This window comes from Oncorhynchus keta, chromosome 29 (genome assembly GCF_023373465.1).
Source record: "Oncorhynchus keta strain PuntledgeMale-10-30-2019 chromosome 29, Oket_V2, whole genome shotgun sequence".
Classification (NCBI taxonomy): Eukaryota; Metazoa; Chordata; class Actinopteri; order Salmoniformes; family Salmonidae; genus Oncorhynchus; species Oncorhynchus keta.
The window spans coordinates 22808116-22827669 of record NC_068449.1 but is presented as its reverse complement, the minus strand read 5'-3'; the positions used below and the strand labels follow the sequence as shown (position 1 = coordinate 22827669).

Genomic DNA, 19554 nt, shown 5'->3' with positions numbered 1-19554 from the left:
GATTCTGAAAAGAAAGCCCTGCTGTTAGCATAGCTTTATGTAGGCCCTAACAGTTTGTGGGCACTGTTTGTCACTGTTATAGTGTAACTAATGTATCATTTAGTGTTGTGTAGTGGGTTTGCTGGCATGCATCTAAAAATGTTTTGGGGAGTTTGCTCCACCAAGATTGACATGCTAAAATCGCCCCTGATGTTAGCTAATCCTTCCCCTAATCATAACCCTTTTAGCTAACCATTCCCTTAACCTTAATCCTTTCACCTAACTCCTAACCTTAACACTAGCTAACGTTATCATTAGCCAACTAGCCACCTTTCACAACAACAATTTGGAATTCCTAACATATTGTATGAATTGCAATTAACATATTGTATGAAATGGATGATGGACATCCACCAATTAATACATACCATACGAAATATAAAATGTAGTGTATCGGATTTACGTACAGGATAATCTGAAAGGCGCTGAGATCAGGTTGGTTCCCCAATCAAAATTTACATTTGGTTTATAATTTTACAGCAAGAAATGCTTAATTCAAAATGTGGAAAAAGTCAAGAGGGGTGTGAATACTTTCTGAAAGCACTGTACACACACACACACACACACACACACACACACACACACACACACACACACACACACACACACACACACACACACACACACACACACACACACACACACACACACTGCTGCTTCTGTGCTTTATTTTTTTACTCTTGTTGTCTATCCTGATGCCTAGTCAGTTTACCCTGCCTTTATGTAAATATCTACCTCAAATATCTTGAACTCCGGCCTATTGATCTTGTACTCCCCGTATATAGCTTCATTCTGGTGTATTTTATTCCTCGTGTTACTATTTAACTCTGCATCGCTGGGAAAGGCTTGTAAGCAGGCATTTCAGTCTACCCCTGTTGTAGTCAGTGCATGTGACAAATAAAATGTTCAGTGTTTCTTTTGAAGACATTTTTTAAAGGAATAGTTTCACAAAATTAAAAACGAGAGTTCAGTTCAAGTAAGATGAATCACAAATCACATGAAATAATCATCTTCATAAATGAGCTTTACAATGATGGTGAGAACTTGGAGAAATGTTGAGTTTATGTGGGTTAAAATCTTCCTATAAGTCACAGAGGGTACACAGAGGGTACACAGAGGGTACATAGAGGGACATGACAAATGCTGAATTGTCACTTTAGCAAGTCTTTATTCATATTAAAAGTCAGATTTATTGAATTTTCATTCTAGTTTATTTTAAAATGGCACTTGATTTATAACAGGCTTTCACAAATCAACATTGGTGCACAATTTCTACTTAAAATATAAAGGGATGCAAAAGGTAGCCAGGTAACCTAGTGGTTAGAGACTTGGGCCAGTAACCAAAAGGTTGCTAGTTTGAATCCCTCAGCCAACAAGGTGAAAAAAAGTTTGGATATGCAAAAAACACATTTCCAATTCACACATGCATATAATACACACATGTACCTGTATGGAATTGGAAAAATATAAGCAGCCACAGTTATTAGGTACTCATTTGGTGGAATGACCCACTTATGCAGTTATGAGTAAACAGTCAGCCACAACATTTCAAAATGCCTGGGAAGTTAAGTTTTAAAACGACTGAAAAAGCTACAGTATACATTTAAAACCTACAGAATCAATACTTAAAAATCAGAATTCTTAAATTATAGAATAATTCATGAAATGTGTATGTGGGTTATTCTCAGTTTAAGCAGTTCACATTAGAATCCCTTTTTAAAAATTCCCTTCAGGTGGTACTGCAGACAAATCTCAGCTTACGATCTGGACTGGGAACTTTATGCAGAACAAGTCTTTGCCAGTGTCATCTCTCAGCTCCCATTCAACAACCAGCTTGATCTAGAAATGAAGACAAATTGAGATTTTGTCCAGTATTGGAGACATTGGATCAGTAATGCACACAAAAGCTTCCCTTTTAATCAACATTTTGAGGCTACCTTTTTATACTTTAAGGTCACATTGAGGAAATGAAAAGAGGAACATCTTGTTTTCAGCATTCTCAAGAGCATTAAAATGGTGTGTTCAATTATTTCAGGCATACTTACAGAGGGGTACTCAGACTTCACAGGAAGCTGAGTCACATAGTGATAGCTCTGTGCCTTTTGAATGGGGCACTCGATCCCAGACTTGCAGCCATCTTCAATGGGGATGGGGAATGGGATGGGAACGCCAGCAATCACACCGTGGACAATTGCTTTACTCGTCTGGCTCTCAACCGCTAAACAAAACAGGCACAGGAGGGATTAACAAAAATGGCACATTTACTTTGAATGAACAAACATCTGTTGATGACATACTTACCACTGTCGAATGTCACATTGACAGCATAGGCCTGTCCTTTATGGAGCTCACATGGTTGTTTAGGACAAGGTTGGATGTCAACAATCACCACTTTACCAACATCAGAGCCTGGAGAGAACAGAAGACAGATTCCATTGTCACTCATTCTAGTAATGAAACCAAAGCCAAAGATTCACACCTTGTAAAATCTGTCATTTTGGTACACTACCCTTGTAACTAATAGGTTATACATCATCACCTGACAAGATTATCAAACCAGTCAGTAAATTAAATACGTTTTCATCAAAGTGCCAAGACCTCGAATCAAAACTTACCACAATCTGCAAATTTCACAGGTTCTGCGCAGGTGAGAGCAATAAGGGAGAACAGAACAATGATGGAAGCAGCATGAAAATCCATAACTGCAATCTGGCCCTGAAAGATGTTAGAGAAAGATTCTTACAGCTGCCGTTTCAAAAACTTGAATGACTACAAGTTAGGAAAGCACAGAGACCAGAGCCATATATAGCCATACAGACCGTCTCAACAAGCAAATTCAGTGAGCAAAAGTATTCTCAGTTCATTCAATCATATGATTCGTGTGACTAATACTAGATGTCTACTTAACTAGCTAACTCCTCTCAGGAAAAACAGCCCGGATTAGTACATTGTGTAGTCCAGAGGGAGGATTAAGCAGGATTAATGAGTTAACCAATTTACTTTGATAAACAACCAGAAATAACTATTCATTTTCTGGTCTATTAAGAAAGCAACGTTTAGATATGCGTTTTTGGTTGTTGAGTCAATTAGAGCGTGCCCATTATTATGCTAATCTTCCTAAAAAAATTAAATTATTTCAGAATATTTGGCAAAATTAGTTGGTTTAAATCATTGATCTTGCTTTTTAGTGTTATTATGACGTCTACAGTAACAAATACATTTTCACTAGCTATCTACCTTTCCATCTTCGTTTGGTGAATATACACCGATATAATATTTAGTGAAAATATATATATTAGGCGAACAAAACTTTTAGATACAGACCTCTCTTCTATGCTTCAGGTGCAGGCTCACAGACACTCCTTACTTCCTTGTCACGAGAAAATGACGTGTATTTACGGTGGTGGAATATTCAATGTTCGCTGACTGACATGGAAAGTAACGAATCAGATGTTTTATATATTGCAAGAGTAGACGATTCTTATGACGTATTAAGACAGGCGTTTTCCTAACCAATCGTTTTGCGTCTCTTGATCTGACAACGCAGTTTCCATTGGGGGCGGCTTTCGTAGAATGTTATGGAAGATGTTTTTCGTACTACGGCGAGGAGCAATGTTGAGTGCAACAAAGACAATGTCATGGACCTTTGCTAGGTATACAATGGGTATTGGACTATAAAGGAATTGCTTAAGAGGGCATATAAACAACTTAATTATATCGACAAGACCACCGTCTTCATATTGCAAAGAAGAACAGCGTAGCTAGCTAACGTTAACTATTAGCTTTACATTGGCTTTCATTGTGGGGTCAAGCATAATTTACGTCAGCTAGTTGAATAGAATTTTGATTGCTGTTGAATTTTTTTTTGTCATATCTAATCAGACAAATTTGTTGGACTTAGTCAACACTCTATGTATATTGCTTTAACGTTAATTACAATTGGTTCTATTCAGCTGCTATGAATCGCTGAGCCTTTACATGACCCATTCCTTACAACCAAGTAGTAGTAGCCAGTAACGTTACCTGTCAGTGTAAAGTTAGGCCTTATGAATCAATATTGTAGGCATAGAGTTGCATTACTTTGTTATTAACTGGTTAACATTAACTAGTTTATTCGTTTTTATTTGAATGAAGAAATTGTAAGTGTGAACGTGATGTGAATGTCTTGAGGCTCTTTGGTGTTCTGTTTTGACCAGGCTTTTTTTTCTTTCAGGGCCTCATTTCCCCTTCTCACCAATGTGGGCCAACCAATATTGCTGAGATGTCCACAAAGTTCTCAACCTCTCTACACAAGTCTCTCACGCTTGAGCAGCAAATCAGCCCAGGAGAAAACGGCAGAGTCCAGTCCAGTTGAAGAGAAAGTATACCTCAGTGCATCATGTGTTAAGGTTAGGGTAATTATTCACACAAAGTATATATTGTACTCTATAAACAGTATAATGTAACTTCTTATTTAAATCCATCCCCATATGTGTGTGCTATTAAGCTCTAGTGTCTTTCTCTGAGCACTCACTTCTTCTTTCATCAACAGTGGTGGATGATCAAGGGATACTTGGATACTCCACATGTCAAGTACTGACCTAATTACCCTTTTCTCTGTCTGTGTCTTTAGAGGCTAAGAGAGATCATGGATAAGGGACAGTACCTGAGAATACAGGTGGAAGGGGGAGGCTGCTCTGGGTTCCAGTACAAGTTTGTCATTGACAGTACCAGGAACGAGGAGGACAGGTAATTGTCATTGATTAATCTGTCGCTCTGTTGTCAGTCAAGAGTCAACTCGTTATTGATGAACTGAATGAATGGCATGCAGCAGTAAGACAATTATTTGTAGTAACACAATCATTGTTATGTGACCATATCTGTTTATCTCTTTGTCCTCGATCCCTTCCAACACCCTTTTTTATCCATTCTAAACTCTTTCTCCCCCTCTCTCTCTCAGGGTGTTTGAGCAAGGAGGGGTAGGGGTCATTGTGGACCAAGAGAGCCTGGAGTTTGTGAAAGGCTCTACACTGGACTATACTCAGGAGCTGATTCGCTCCTCCTTCCAGATGCTGAAAAACCCTCAGGCAGACCACGGCTGCTCATGCGGAACCTCCTTCTCAGTCAAGTTATGAGACTCTGGGTCGGAGACATGCAGCTTTCAACCCCTCCATCCCTCACTAAGTCATATTGTAGGCATTTTATTAGAAATTATATATTCAGAAACCGGGTGTTCACAGGTGAATAAGTTATTCCACAATTCACAGATGATCCTCATAACAACTCTGCAACTAACAACATTTAAAGAATGCTGTAGCCTATTTTTTGGGAAAGTATGCTTGGTTACAAATTTAACAAAGTGGATGAGAATCAGACGTGCTGGATGTATTTCCAAATTGATGGATTGGTTTTCAGTGTTCTGTTTCACTACGATATTAAAAAAGATGTTATATTGGTTATATATTTATACTGAATGAAGATTATGCTTTGGAGTAGTTTGAATGTAAAAGACTGCATCCCATAAAGAATGTAGGTCATGTATCTATCTATTAATAAAACTGTCAAAATGACAGCAAATGTATTTGTCTTGGAATCAAATGAATACAGTTAAATTTAGGTCATGATGTATTTACCAAGTAAATTGGGAGCTTTCTGATTACATCATAATGATGAAAGAGCAGCTACTGTGGGAAGTGTGGCCAGTCACAGATCGGTACCAACTATCATAAGGCATTTCCATTTGAAAATTGTTTTGGAACATCAAAATGTTAGTGAATGATTAGTGAATTTCTCATTCTTAATAGGTGTGTCACATAGCTTAGATCGCTGGGTGTATGCAAATAGGATTGATATAGGTTGATATTGATATAGGTTGTTGATTGATTTGTACCCCATGCCTGATAAAGAACTTATGTTGTCAATCTTTTAGTTTTTTATTAAAATTTTATTTAAGAAAGATTTCACAAAAAATATACAAAACAATATCTTTACAAATTATATTTACATTGATGTAATGTAAATCAAAATATGCAGTAATCACATTTAATCAATTTAACAGAATTACCATAAAATGAGGGAAAACTTTCATATTTTCTATTTACTCAGTTACATTCCAGTTGAGCAATATCATATATGGTTACGAGAAACATAAACCTATATCCTTGTAAAAATAGCCACTCTCTTTTAAACGTATATCAATATGTATGCTCTTAATAATGTTACACCATAGCAGCACACTGAAAAGTGATCAAAAGGAGAAATGCAACAGTGCATTGAAACATTTTCAGCTTTTTTCCTTTGTTTTTTTGAGGAATTTGGTTGGACAGGGAATCGGGGATTGTCTTTTGATAAGCCATGCATTCCCATTACACACATACACAAAACCTCAAACAACTATACACACACATTGTATGTTATGGAGGGTTACTGCACAAGCTAAAAGATCACTACATTTGAATCAATATGGTCACACACTTCTGGGGGTTTGAGGTTCAACCAGTGGACAACACGGTCAAATACACAAACCATCAGGGTAACACAGTGACCAGGTCGGGTGTACAGTGCATAGTATGCTTTGGCATGCTGACATCCAGAACATAACTGCGGATGTTACATTCATGAGGAAGGCCACAGGAGTTTAAATCATTTGTAAAAATAATTAAGAAAACAAGAACTTGTATTAGTCAAAAGAAAAAACAAAGAAATTATATAAAACAAACATCAAACCACTCCAAACCTCATCAGTCACTCAGAAGGAGATTAAGGCTAAATTAGTTTGCTGCAAGTTTTAAAAATGGCATTTTCATCAGTCACACTAACTCCTGCCAACTGGCAAAACTGCCATTTAGAACATTGACACAAATACTCATACTAAAAGTAAATAATCATCACCATCAACATCATGTGCAGGTGATATGAAAGGAAGTTTTACAACTGTGATGTGATGTTTTGGAGGGATATTTTGCAACTGTAGTGGTATGATGTCTTCCACCTCGTGGAAGAACAATCAGGGCTTATGCTGTAGTGTAAATGAGGCTCACACTGATGCCCAGAGTGTTGAGGCAATGAGTCCTGTTTACTAGATGTGTAGTTATCCCACAGCGGAGTAGAACGGTTTCTTCTCTCTGAATAGGCATGCTGGGAAAAGCCCATGCAGACCCCTGGACTGGACACAGTGGTGGATGGATGATGTGTCACTCCAGGTGTGCCTCTCAGTGAGGGGCATGGATGCACCTCCAGACAAATAGGCTGCAGAGGACACAGAAAAGGGAGAGGAAAGACATTTATGAACAGTCAGCGGTGTAACACTAAGGCATTTCATACAATATTCAAATCTTTATTTAATTGTCAATTGCTACAATGAATTTAAAACACAATTAATGACAATGTTGCAAAATGGAGACATAGTTTCAGAGGAATACTGTACTGATAGAAAGTGGAGTTCTACCTTCTATCGTCCCCACCAGCACTAATGACGAAGCGATCCCCACTTGTGAAGCGAATATTAGTCAAGTGGGCTGAGTGGCCCAGAAAGCGTTTGTGTTTGGCCTGCAGAGAACAATACGTGTGTTATTAAAATGGCTTCCTCAAAATAACTGTAGCTGAGCATAATTTAGACAGATAATAGATGCATAGGTTAGTTGGAACTGTAGTTACAGTATATCATGATGGTCAATAACATACACACCAACATTACAGAGACACATGAATGGTACATATGAAACCACAAACATAAGCCTAAATCACATTAGTGAAAGTTCACCAATAAAATAAATATCTCCATTCATGTCAATGCTGAATGCTACCATAAGTCAAAGTGAATATGTAGGCTACTGTACAATATGATACAATTCGTGAGTCATATTTAACATGCTATAATCAATCCAACAAGTATTAGCAGTTATAAACAATTAACAGTATTTCATTTTTGTAAGTGACGTATATAAATAGAGCTCACTATTCTATGGCAGCAATGTATGAATTTATAGTTTTCTTGGATTGATGAGGCACAGATATCAAACAGAATTCAATGTTCACACAGAGACACAGATCAGCATCATAGAACACAGATTATACTTACAAACTTTTCTGGACATGGAAAGTCAAACAGCTTTACCATTCCAAAGTCATCGCCTGTGACGATGTTCAGACCAGAGTGGGAAACACAGGCACAGGTGACATCTGCCTTGTCAGTGTTACGGGACCAGATCCCCACAACCTCATCCCCCAGGACACTTGCCAGACAGTGAGACATCACATGTTAGTTAGACAGGAAGTAACTCAAATGATCATGTGGTGCTTTGACTTTGTGTTACCCAGGGGTTCCCCAATTTTTGTTGAGTTCAGGCAATAATTTTGTATGATCTTCTGTGTAGAAAAGAACTATGTTATGTTATGTTGTTATTCCCCCAGTCTGAGTCCTATGCGGCTTGTTGGCATTGTAGAGGGACACATGTGTTTCTGAGAGTTGTATCTTTCCGTGATGGGGTAATAATATTTTGTAGCTTAAACCGTTCAAAAGATAGAGCCACATTTGTGGGAAGAAAAGAGAAACTGATTTGTTTACTGACGTAACCCTGGTTCTAAGAACCAAGTGCGATTTTTAAAATGTAATTTCAGAGTTTCTCTTGTGACCCCATTTTCAAATCAGGCGACCCCACTTGGGGTCGTGGCCCCCAGTTTGGGAAACACTAGGGTAACCCTTGTGTCCCCAGTACTGATTTCATATGGCCCTGTCAGTAGTGAGATTACTATGGAGACCCCAACATAAAACACACACTCACCTTGTCCATGTGGCCCAGGTTATCCTGTCTATGACTGACTGCTCTGTGACATGCTTTCCAGATGGCACCTCGTACACCAGCCGCTTGTAAGCACCAGTCGATATCTGTTGGAGTAACAATAAATAATAGTCAAATAATACATTAAAACATGATCATTGTGAGTCTTGATTTCATATTGGAGAGTTAATATGCATTTAAACAAACAATCATAGATACACAGATCTCGTGCCTCTACCTGAACATAGCAGCTGTCTGCAGAGAAGTCCATCTGCATGACAAAGCTGGGGATGTCCCTGCAGCAGTTAATACGGTTGAGTTGTGGTCCAAGCGTCAGGTCGTAGAAGTCAACCGCACTCTCACTGGAGCCCACTGCCAAATAGCGTGAATCTGGACTGAACCTGAGGAAGAAACAGGTTCAGTTCAAAATGTGTCCTCTGAGACTTATTACAACAAAGAGAAGAACACTCAGTACACTCATGAAGGACGAGTTTCCCCCATAAAAGGCTCTGGGTGATTTTGGGAGGGATTCCCCCACCTGATATCTTGGATGGGAGAGCGGCGGTCCCTCTTCTTGCCCCAGATCTTGAGTGAGGTGACCAGCAGGATAATGAACTCTCCATTCTTCATGCCAATGGCCACCATGTCCCCCTCGGGGCTGTAGGCCACCGTACGAGCTGGGTGTCCCAGGTTCACCTTGTTTAGCATCTTCTGTTACCCCAAAAAAGATTCAACATAGAGAAAGTCAACACACAAGGTTCTTCTAGTGTCTCACATACAACACATTAGCAGAATCAAGTACAATACATCCGTAAGAAAGATTCCATCAAATTAAGTTAGCTCTTTATAAACTGAGACTAGCTGGCTGGCTAACAAGTCATAGTAAAGGCGTTCCTGACCTTCTCTGGGATGTCCCACAGCCTCACAGTGCCATCCTCTGCAGCAGAAAGAAACACGTCCCGTGTGGGATGGGTGCCAACGCCCCAGATCGGACCATCCATGTGGCCGTTCACCAGGATGTTGCACGCTGCATTCTTTTCCCCCACCTCAATGATCTCAGCGTTCCGGGTTCCTACCAGAATTTTACCCTAGAACAGCAACAAGGGAAATGTGGATGAGGAATACAAATATAGACATGCATGGCTCATTAGCCTATTCTTTATACCCACTGGATGGTGGAATGTCCCACCTTTACTCTGCATACGGAGCGCACACAGTCTATGATCTGTCCCGTCTCCAGGCGAAAGGCTCTGCAGCGCTTCAGCTCCTGGTCCCACAGCTTCAGAGCACCTCCTTCCTTTGACCTGTAGGGGGCACCAAACACAACGCTGTTGCTGTATACTGAAATCTGAGTTTCCATTCAAGTTTCATACTTTCAGTCCTCTATATGTTTATGTAGAAAACTTTGATGAATTAATCCAAGTCAGTTCATTGATTTCACACGACTAACAGCAGTGGTAGCTGGTACAGTGAGGAGAGGAGCAATACTTACGGTCTTTCCTTGCCTCCCGTAACGATGAGGCCATCTCTTAGTGTGGTGTACATGGTGAATACAGGCCCTGTGTGGGCTTTAGCCACTACTCTCACTAGAATGTGCTCCTTCCACACACACACATCCCCACTAATGGTACCTGTAAATGTCAAGTTATTCTGAAACAAAAAAAACAAACCTGCACTAATCTTGTGACCTAAAAGAGCAGAGGAGCATTGCACAGACAATCAATAAGAATCAATTAAATTGCATCGTTAAACCTATTCAATAGGCTTTATACATATAATTACAACATGTATCATATCTGTACACTGTTGTCATACCATTGAAATGAAAGGTAGATTATATTTTTTAAAGTTTTCAACATTAATTCAAGTTAACATCCATAAGATTATACATAAAATAAAGTATAAGTACATCTTAACAATAAGTACAATGCCAAATACATTCTAAGTATACATGTTCCATAGGGAAACTGCAAATGTAGTAACTGTAGTAACATAGAGAGTGGGGAATGGACTTACAGCTCCAAATGCTACAGAGAGCATGGTCTGCATGCGGGCGTCCTCTATGGAACTCATCACACCCTTCTTACACAGCAGAGCCCGGCCCGCCAGCGTCCAGAACCTCACATGTTTTATCCCAACAGAAACAAACTGGGTGTCCGAGTCCGGACGGAACTCTGCCACAAAGATCCGTTGAGTGTGACCTGACCGGCTGGCCACTTTGGCACCTTGAAAATAATGGTGCATTGATATAAGCTCTGTAGGGGACCTATCTCCCTGTATTCATTGCAGCTGGGCACTAACAGGTGCACCGTGATCAGGTGAAAAACCTGTAATGAGTTGGTGTGAGGTATTTACCTTCTTGCCACTTCCAGATGGTAATGGTATGTTCTGGGTCCAGACCCACAGAGAGCAGCAGCTTCCCAGTGGCACTGAAGCTGACTGAGCAGACACCCCGGGAGTGGAAACAGCGCAGCACAGATAGCGTCTGCTTGTTCATGGCATCCCACACATGGATGGAGGGCGACGTGGCTGAGGGAGGGAACAACAGCAGTGTAGATTCAAGCTTCATGTATGCTGGATGAAAAGAGGCCAGAAACATTAGGCCCCAACTAAATCCACAAATGATGAAATTCAATGACTGTGACTTCTTTTAAATATGAGGTTTTTACATTTGTCGGACCATATGACTTAAGTTATAATGGATATTGAATATCAATGGTACATTCATATAAAACACTTGTCCTGAATTGAGTACCAATGTAAGTTGGGGTCAAACAAGAGCTACAGGGCTACAAGCAACTGAAGCAATCAAGCAAGTTTGTGTGAGATGCACACCTGCCCTTCCCATCTAACCCACTAGGTCGGAGTCTATCAATATAACACACTGTGGATGTAGTAGAAGGTTAACTGGAAAGTGGTCAATCAATATTATCTATGAAGAAGAGAAAGCTATTCTCAATCTACCATAAGAAAACATCATCAAGGATCTTTTCAAAATTATATATACTTTTCCACTAGTGCACCAAAACACTCTCAGTCAGAACAACATCCTCTGCTGTCTGGGACAAACCAAAACTATTGAAATGGTGAAGTTCTTACCTGACATATCACCAGTATCACCTGTATGGAACAAATGTAAAGATTAATTAAATAATAGGAAGATCAATGGCACTAGTAAAACTCTAAAACACTATTTTACACAGTCCAAGTGTTAATAAGAATATTGACAGAATACTGATTGTAGTAGTTTTCCTCATAAAGAGCTAACATGTGCATGGGAATTGTACAAGGACCTCCCACATGCAGCATTTGATTCACTCTTTAGAGACTGTTTACATAGCATGTGTTTTTGGTAGGTTTCTGTGGATTGCAAGGCACACAGCAAGCATGCATGATAATTACTCTTTTATTCAACTGTGTGGAGTTTGCAACTATGCAGGTAAGTTTCATCAGAGCACAGATAATGGGGGGGTACAGTAATACAGTAATCCCCCAGTAGAACACACAGTTACAGCACATAGGGAAGAAAACATGAGCTCAACCTCTCACAAACATACCTACTTGGCCAGTTGCCACCACGTTGGGGAATTTGGGGTGTTGATTGATAGTCAGGCACAGAATGTCATCACTATGTTCTATATAGAAGCTTTGGCAGGCTGCAAGGAAACACATACACACAGGCACGCGCACGCAACCACGTGCACACACCATGCACACACACAAAAATATGTGAATTGACATCCCTCGTAAGAACAGTAAAGGACAATCAACATGTTTAGGATTTCAAAGAACAGCATTAATGCTCATTCAACAATACTGTAAAACCCTCTTCAGATGAACACAACTCGGCTCATCTCTTCTCTACTCCAACCCCTCCCACCTGTGGTTAAGTTGAGGACGATACCGACAGAAGCTGTGTGGTAGATGATATCCGTCCCCTCATTCAGGTAGTGGACGTTGTTGCGGCAGTCATTGCCCCGGTAACCAAAAACCAGATCCAGCACCAGGTCCTGCAGAAGAGTTATGAAAGGGTCAGGATCAAAATAATCTCTATGACAACTGAGGGAGATGAGACCAATTTCTTTTTGAAGGCACAGCAGCGCATCAGGAGCATGTGCTTCCTCAAGATGTGATTATGGTTCAATTATGGTCCCTGAAGAGGATGTCTGGAGTGGACAAAGCAGAACACAGTTCTTGACTCTAAATTATTGCATTACCAAAACAATGACCAACCCATTTGATGGATGACAAATACTAATGCTAAAATCGAATTTGATGAGATATGTTGGTTAATGTAGGTTGCATCAATAGCTAACATCCATAAAATAGGATGTGAATGGGTGTCTGTCCTAAGGTAACACCAGTCTCACCTCAATGGGCCGCTTCTTCTTGCCCACATTGTTGGTCTGCAGCTTCTCAGGCTGTGGCAGCGCCCTGCTAACAGGAGGTCTGAAACAGACAGTTAGAATAATAGGAGCTACTGTGTATGACCCCATCGACCCCTCAATCTTTCTCAAGTCAAAGATCCAAAATACAAGTCAAGACCTTAATGAATCATGTATTTGGAGAAGACGTTTCTTGAGCTATAAGTGGGTCTGAAACATTCAAGCAGAAGAAGTGAATATGGAACATAGGGGATGTGTCTTACCTTGACCCTCTTCCATGGCAGCAATAACAAAGACAAATGGAACATGAGAACAGGGGTTCTGACAGCACAGCCTTCACAGCTGCCCCACCGACACAGAAGCATAACACAGCACTGACAAGGCAGCCACAGAGGACATAAAATACACCCCATTCAGCGCCACGGAGTATCTATAACAACCAGCACCGTTAGCATCTCTATGATAATCACTAACTGGCACCCACAGATGCTGCATGGGTTGTCAAACCATAGTGTGAAGCAGACATACGTATTATTATAAACTCTTCCACACAGTTCACGAAACAGACAAATATTTCCAAAACCCAAGTAAAGACGTTCTGTACGGCTTATTTGGACCATAGTTTCTGTAAAAGACCATAGATTAACATGCTTTATCAATTGAGATTTGAGATATTTGTGCCTAGCAAGAGGTACATTTCCCTAAAGTAATGGGGATGTCTTGTGTAAAGTCTCTTACCTGACTACCCCCTGCCTTCAAGTAGAATGAAAGAGGAGAGCAGGACAGACAGAGACAGAGGGACAGCCATTGAAGAGAGAAGAAGAGAGAGGTGAGGTTATCCTCTAAGGGACAGTATGAATTTACGTAAAGGCAAAAAAAGAAACGTGATTGAGGGAATCTGGATTTACACAAATTGGGTTGGTGGACCCTTTGGTGTCACTTTGACATATTATGAGATTCCAATTGGATTTTCTTTCACTACACCTCGTTTCAGTTTAAACTGATTGTCTTAAATATTTTGTGTCCATCATGTGCCCAATAAAGAAAGCCTCAAATGGAAAATACATGAAAAAGAGATTTGAACCCGTGGGTGTCTCTCCACAGCCCTGTGGACTGTTACCTCTCGTCCACAGATGGCTCCTTCAGCTGCAAGTGGGGTTTGACCCCAGTCATGGGTCGCACGTTGGTGGATAAGGCCTTGATGGTGTAGTTAATCTCATTCTCCCTCGTCACATCACTGTCATAACCTGGCCAATGACAGAAAAGATAAAGATACTAGATCAGAACACATGCTGCCTTTTGTACCATCTATGAGAGGCTAAACATAATACAATATTAGAGGGAGGCTATCTATATCAGTAGAAAGTGACTATATGATGACTTGTGTGTATTTGTGTGCATTTCTCACCCCCATCATCCTCGCTCTCGATGTCCGACTCTTCACTATCACAATGTCTGGCTTCCCTGTGCCCTTCGGCCTCGTGAGTCCAGATCATGAGGCATGTGTCACCCCCACCAACCGTCACCAGGAGACCATCGTCATGCGTCCACCGCACGTTAGTCACATGGGTGCTATGGGCCACATAGCGCTTGAACTTTGCATACTTTCCCTGTGGGCAGAAGTAACATTAAGTTAAAAGAACATTGTTTTAACATTAGCATTAACATAACAGTGTAAATGTATTACATTCTAGTAAGAGCAATGAGAAGACATGAATAGATAATTATAAGTGCCTTACCTTGACAGGATACCTGAATAGCTTGACGTATCCCAGATCATCCCCCGTTGCTAGCACATTTCTGTTGTTGCTAAGGCAGGCAGTGGTCACCTCGGTAACCTCACTGACCACAGGCCAGATCCCCTCACAGGACGTCCCGAGAACACTGGTCCATGTGCTCCAGTCTATCTTCTCTACCTGAAGGAGAGGACCAGGAGAGAGGAGATGAAGGGTGGGAGGGTGGTGAGGTCGACAACAGTGGTTCCTATGAGATTTGACACCAGCCTGACCCCCCCGTGCCTCAAAAGGTGTCTGAATGTCACACAGTATAAAGAGGCCCTAAAAACACTATCCCATTTCCATTGCCAGAATTATAATGATGCTGGAGAAAAATGGGCTGTGTTAATGCTTGAGTGCCCTTACCACGCTGTCCTGTGACATCTCGGGGGGGGGGAAGTAGGCCAGCCCCACTATAGCCACGACAACGCCGTGGGCCATGGCAGGCAGCAGTGTATGTGATGTGTTGTGCTTACCTCTGTAGCAGGAATGGTCTGCTTCTTTCCCCGTGGAGCTTCGAAAAATAACTGTTCTTTAGCACCAGTGTTCACTTGCAGTAGTTTTCCTGTGAATGAGAGTGAATCTGATATTAAATGAACCCTTTTGTGGTTTATAGTAGGGTCGTTCCACAAAATGAGTGCCTTTTGCGTCCCTTTGATATTTTAAGTAGAAATTGTGCACAAATGTAACATTTTAAAAGCCTGTTATATTAAATTAATGGCACTCATCAAGAATTCAATCAATCACATTTTTATATGAATAAAGGCTTGCTACTGTGCCAAAATTCAGCATTTTGACTTGTCCCTCCGCCAACCCTGTGTCACTTCTAGGACGATTTCAACCCACTTTATCCAAAAACGTCTCCAAGTTTTCACCATCATTGTAAAGCCCTCATTATTTGGTTTTCTTAAACTGATTAGTCATTTCATGTGATTAGTAATTCATTTACGTCTGTCCCTCATTTTAAGATCAACCCTATTACTTGAACGGAACTCTAATTTTAATATGGTGAAACTATTCATTTAAAAAAAAATGTTTCAAAAGAAACATTTAACATCTAATAGTCAAATCATAATGTAATAGCAGGTGAGCTGAATGTACTCTTTCTGGACATTATCTGTCCCCTGGGCACAGACTTCAGTTCAACATCTAGTTTTGATTTACATTTGGTTGAGTTGTCAACTAACTTGAATTCAACATGAGATCAACAAAAAATAAAATGTCACCATGTCATCAGATTAAGGTTAAAAGTTGGGTAAAAAAAAAAAAATGAAATGTACTTAAGGCTTTTTACAAATCCAATCAGTTTTCCACGTAGTTTCAATGTCATTTTGCTCAAAGGGTGGTGTTTTGTGCTGGAAAACTGAGCGGATCGAGCTTTGCTCTTCAACTCTGTTACCCATAGATAGAAAGGCTAGAAATATTTGAGCAATTACATTTCTTTGGGGACGCTTGCATTCAGTTGCCACTCCCTGTTGCACACAAGCTTCCATTCCTCCTCTCATGAGGGGATTTATAGCTGATTTAAGATTAAATCATCAACCCTCCTAAGGTCAACCCCATTACTTTATTTGGCACTTGATAGGCACTTAATATAGCCATTTTTTTTATTTAACCTCTTCAGATGGAAAAACTTTTTTTTTTAATGAGGTTGAACATGTGCTCTTTATGTCAAAAAGCTCAAATGAGGTGAAATCAAAAGATTTTACACTTCTCAAAAGGCACTGTATCGGTGGAACAACCCAGTAGCATTATCATTCAGTTATCATACTTGGAATAACAAAAACGACTATTCCTTTACCTAGAGGTTTAAAATGGATGTCCACACATTGTGAATGAGCCAACAATAAGAATAGCCTGAAATACAATGGCATTGGTCCAGGTCAACTGTCACCTGCAAAGGTCACTGCCACAATCAGTGTAGTTGTTAGACGAACATGTTTACCTCTCTTGTCCCAGTCCAGATGGGTGATGTAGTTGAGGGACCCCTTGCACACCCCCACCCTCTTGCTGCTCATCACATTATAGATGTCCACAAAGCTGTCAACCGACGCCACCGCCAGGTACTTCCCTGTACCTGTGTAAACACAGTAGCCATGTTTCAAAAGGGTTTCCTTTTCTGTTGTTACAAGCCTGTCAGGCCTTCTGGTCAGCAGCCAAGATAACAACACACATTAAATCAACTCTGACAACAAACAGTACTCCATATTTACAGTATGTATATGGTCGTCACAATTCTTTAGAATAATAAAACTACTATCTGCCAACACATTGAACAGTGTATAAGAGTGCAGACGTCTATATTGCATAGAGAAGCAATTAGAAGCACTATCAGTTATGTGTTGGGAAACTGGATCCTTAGCATTGTAGATTAAGGTTAACTGGCCATGAGATAGAGAGTTTCGTTTCTAGCTCTCACTTTATCCTCCCCCACTACTCTCTTCCCACTCAGACAGACTGTGTCTCTCCCTGCCTGGCCTTGTTACATACATCAGTGTATTTGGGTCAAGCCTGCAGCAATACCTCTTCTCACAGCAGGGGGAAAATATGAATACCTGGCTATATCTCATATATTTTTTCTCTTTCTTTTTAAGACAAAGTAATTTTTTACACTTTGTCTTTCTTTCTTCAGGAAAGAATATGGAGGGAATTTGTAGGGCTGGAGGGATGAGTGGAGGGAGGGATGGAGGGAGGACAATGTCTGACCTGGTGAGAAGCGTATGTCTGAGATGATATCCTTGCGGTGGTGGAAGGACACTAGGTCCTCCAGGGTGTCTGCGTTGACGATGAGGAAGCTTCCGTCGTTCAGGCCCACTGCCAGGGCCTTGCCCTCAGGGGAGAAGCAGCAGCAGCGCCCCCCTATGGAGGAGGTCAGTTAGTACCTCAGAGAATGCACCTAATGACTATAAGAATGCACCACAGAAAGGGAAAAAAGGAAGTGAATGAATGTAGCATAGACCTTTCTATTTGAGTGACTCACCTTTCTTGAGCTTGCGTACAGCCAGCATACAGTGGCTGGGGGACAGGTCCCATATGCGCAGGGTTTTGTCATCGCTGACAGTGGCACAGAGAGGGAGATGGGGATGAGTGGCCAGGCCCCATACCTCACCCTCCATGTGACCCTGTGGACCCATCAAATAGACAATACCATTCACTCAGTGCAACTCAATTCAATCTAATCAAGGTACGACAGAGAGGGGTTAGGAACCACATTTTATATCTTCTAACATAAAATATTTGATACAGATAGCACCCATGTAAAATAAATACACGGACTACATGTCTAGCACAGTGTAGCATTTTGCGAACACGCATCTACATATTTGTTCTGAGAATTCTTAAGTGCACAATGAAAATCAATGGAGGAGCCAGGCAGACAGAAACCTCAGAGCTCATTCCATATGTTTCTGTTGCTCGGCTTCACCCAGAAACAATTGCTCATTTGCTCTAGAGCATTTCACAAGAAAATCAATAACATTAGCTCTGGGTTTCCTATGGGTCAAATGAGGCCTGGGGAGATAGTAGAAACACTTGTCTTTGCAAAATTAATTTACAAAATTAAAAGACTGCAGGGCTCATTCATCAGTAATTATAAACCGTTTCTGCAACGTTACTCCAGGTACTGTACAGTATAACATAGTTCTACAATGGTTTCCAGTGAAGAGACAGTTCCCCTCACTGCCAGTCTCTCAGTGCAACCTTCAACCCAAAATAATGTGCCCCCAGCTGACACCTTCATTACTGACACCTCATTGGCTCCCACCTAACCAAGCTACAAAAACCAGGCTGCCACATCCCTGCCAGCCTCAGTTAAGCACAGCTGGTGCCTGTCGTGTGTTCTGTTCATTGTGACATTTGTGACAGATTGTTGACTTTATAATGACACTGTATGTAACACTCTGTATCCGCTCACCTGGACCAGCAAGGTGATGGGTCCACTCTTATCCACCTCCAGAATCTCTCCGTTCTTTGTCCCCACCAGTATATAACCATGACCAAGTGATATGGCACGTATGGAAGGGTTGTCCTCCAACAGTAACCCTATAGAGTGAATTATAGGATAAGGACGGTCATTTAACCAGGGGCAGAGGAAGCAATCTTCATTAAAGCTAAATGGATTGAGTGTTTAAATGGATTTCCACTGAATGACTCCTTTGGCGTTGGAGCTATGAGCCCAGTATGTAACGTGATTGGCTTCACGGCAGTGATAGGGTGACCTTTTACCTTTGGAGCCTGGAGCGAGGACTGCTCTCTTGATGGCGTACGTCTTGAGGCATCTCTCAAAGGTGTCATCCCACAGAGCCACTATGCCGTCCTTCCCTCCTGTCACAAATCCCTACAGAGTGGGACATAACGAGAGAACAGGAGATAGAATTTCTCTTCTTTAATCACTCACATAGCATCATTGTATAACACTGACATCTGAAAGAACACAATCCTACTCTATTCATTGACAATACTACACCATCAGAATAGTAATGGCAAAAACAAAGAGAGAAACAGCGAGAGGGGAAGAAAGAAAGAGAGACACAGAGACAGAGAGAGAGGTGTCATCTCTATTTCACATTTCAAATGGCCAGTGTTTAAACCCCTTCC

General features: G+C 40.9%; 3 protein-coding genes across 5 annotated transcripts in view; 1 reads left to right on the top strand and 2 right to left on the bottom strand.

Moving 5' to 3' along the window:
* Positions 1 to 1183: 1183 nt before the first annotated feature.
* LOC118362503 (NPC intracellular cholesterol transporter 2-like) lies at positions 1184 to 3467 on the bottom strand. The gene is made up of 5 exons (XM_035742879.2): positions 3364 to 3467; positions 2655 to 2754; positions 2341 to 2448; positions 2085 to 2257; positions 1184 to 1878 (listed from the first exon to the last, which is right to left on the bottom strand). Exons 2-5 carry the CDS (start codon positions 2737 to 2739, stop codon positions 1792 to 1794), a joined length of 453 nt encoding a protein of 150 aa, XP_035598772.1. The 5' UTR covers positions 2740 to 2754; positions 3364 to 3467; the 3' UTR covers positions 1184 to 1791.
* A 73-nt stretch (positions 3468 to 3540) lies between these two features.
* On the top strand, positions 3541 to 5599 carry LOC118362502 (iron-sulfur cluster assembly 2 homolog, mitochondrial-like). The gene is made up of 4 exons (XM_035742878.2): positions 3541 to 3692; positions 4253 to 4427; positions 4652 to 4767; positions 4979 to 5599. Exons 1-4 carry the CDS (start codon positions 3613 to 3615, stop codon positions 5151 to 5153), a joined length of 546 nt encoding a protein of 181 aa, XP_035598771.1. The 5' UTR covers positions 3541 to 3612; the 3' UTR covers positions 5154 to 5599.
* Positions 5600 to 5941: 342 nt separating this feature from the next.
* LOC118362501 (echinoderm microtubule-associated protein-like 5) overlaps positions 5942 to 19554 on the bottom strand; it is a 64499-nt gene continuing 50886 nt past the window's right edge. The window contains exons 19-42 of one of the 3 annotated variants that reach the window (XM_052486212.1): positions 19183 to 19294; positions 18872 to 18999; positions 17939 to 18080; positions 17665 to 17817; positions 16904 to 17035; positions 15435 to 15523; positions 14923 to 15099; positions 14592 to 14793; positions 14304 to 14430; positions 13169 to 13247; positions 12679 to 12808; positions 12356 to 12454; positions 11898 to 11918; positions 11154 to 11327; positions 10815 to 11023; positions 10291 to 10448; positions 9988 to 10102; positions 9698 to 9886; positions 9337 to 9509; positions 9037 to 9199; positions 8802 to 8905; positions 8099 to 8252; positions 7466 to 7566; positions 5942 to 7266 (exon numbers count right to left, since the gene is read on the bottom strand). In XM_052486212.1, coding sequence (XP_052342172.1) covers positions 7230 to 7266; positions 7466 to 7566; positions 8099 to 8252; positions 8802 to 8905; positions 9037 to 9199; positions 9337 to 9509; positions 9698 to 9886; positions 9988 to 10102; positions 10291 to 10448; positions 10815 to 11023; positions 11154 to 11327; positions 11898 to 11918; positions 12356 to 12454; positions 12679 to 12808; positions 13169 to 13247; positions 14304 to 14430; positions 14592 to 14793; positions 14923 to 15099; positions 15435 to 15523; positions 16904 to 17035; positions 17665 to 17817; positions 17939 to 18080; positions 18872 to 18999; positions 19183 to 19294 — 3168 coding nt within the window. In that variant the 3' untranslated portion in view covers positions 5942 to 7229. Of the gene's footprint in view, positions 7267 to 7465; positions 7567 to 8098; positions 8253 to 8801; positions 8906 to 9036; positions 9200 to 9336; positions 9510 to 9697; positions 9887 to 9987; positions 10103 to 10290; positions 10449 to 10814; positions 11024 to 11153; positions 11328 to 11897; positions 11919 to 12355; positions 12455 to 12678; positions 12809 to 13168; positions 13248 to 14303; positions 14431 to 14591; positions 14794 to 14922; positions 15100 to 15434; positions 15524 to 16903; positions 17036 to 17664; positions 17818 to 17938; positions 18081 to 18871; positions 19000 to 19182; positions 19295 to 19554 lie in introns of those variants that run through there. The other 2 variants (XR_008086208.1, XR_008086209.1) reach the window with 2 other exon arrangements.

What these genes read in the sequence shown, in the direction of transcription:
- LOC118362503 (XM_035742879.2), bottom strand. Translation starts at nt 2,739, where the DNA reads ATGGATTTTCATGCTGCTTCCATCATTGTTCTGTTCTCCCTTATTGCT. An exon ending in TGTGAAATTTGCAGATTGTG is followed by an intron (nt 2,449 to 2,654) that starts GTAAGTTTTGAT and finishes TGTTCTCTCCAG; the next exon opens with GCTCTGATGTTGGTAAAGTG. An exon ending in TGAAGTCTGAGTACCCCTCT is followed by an intron (nt 1,879 to 2,084) that starts GTAAGTATGCCT and finishes CTTCATTTCTAG; the next exon opens with ATCAAGCTGGTTGTTGAATG.
- LOC118362502 (XM_035742878.2), top strand. Translation starts at nt 3,613, where the DNA reads ATGTTATGGAAGATGTTTTTCGTACTACGGCGAGGAGCAATGTTGAGT. An exon ending in TCAGTGCATCATGTGTTAAG is followed by an intron (nt 4,428 to 4,651) that starts GTTAGGGTAATT and finishes CTGTGTCTTTAG; the next exon opens with AGGCTAAGAGAGATCATGGA. An exon ending in ACCAGGAACGAGGAGGACAG is followed by an intron (nt 4,768 to 4,978) that starts GTAATTGTCATT and finishes TCTCTCTCTCAG; the next exon opens with GGTGTTTGAGCAAGGAGGGG.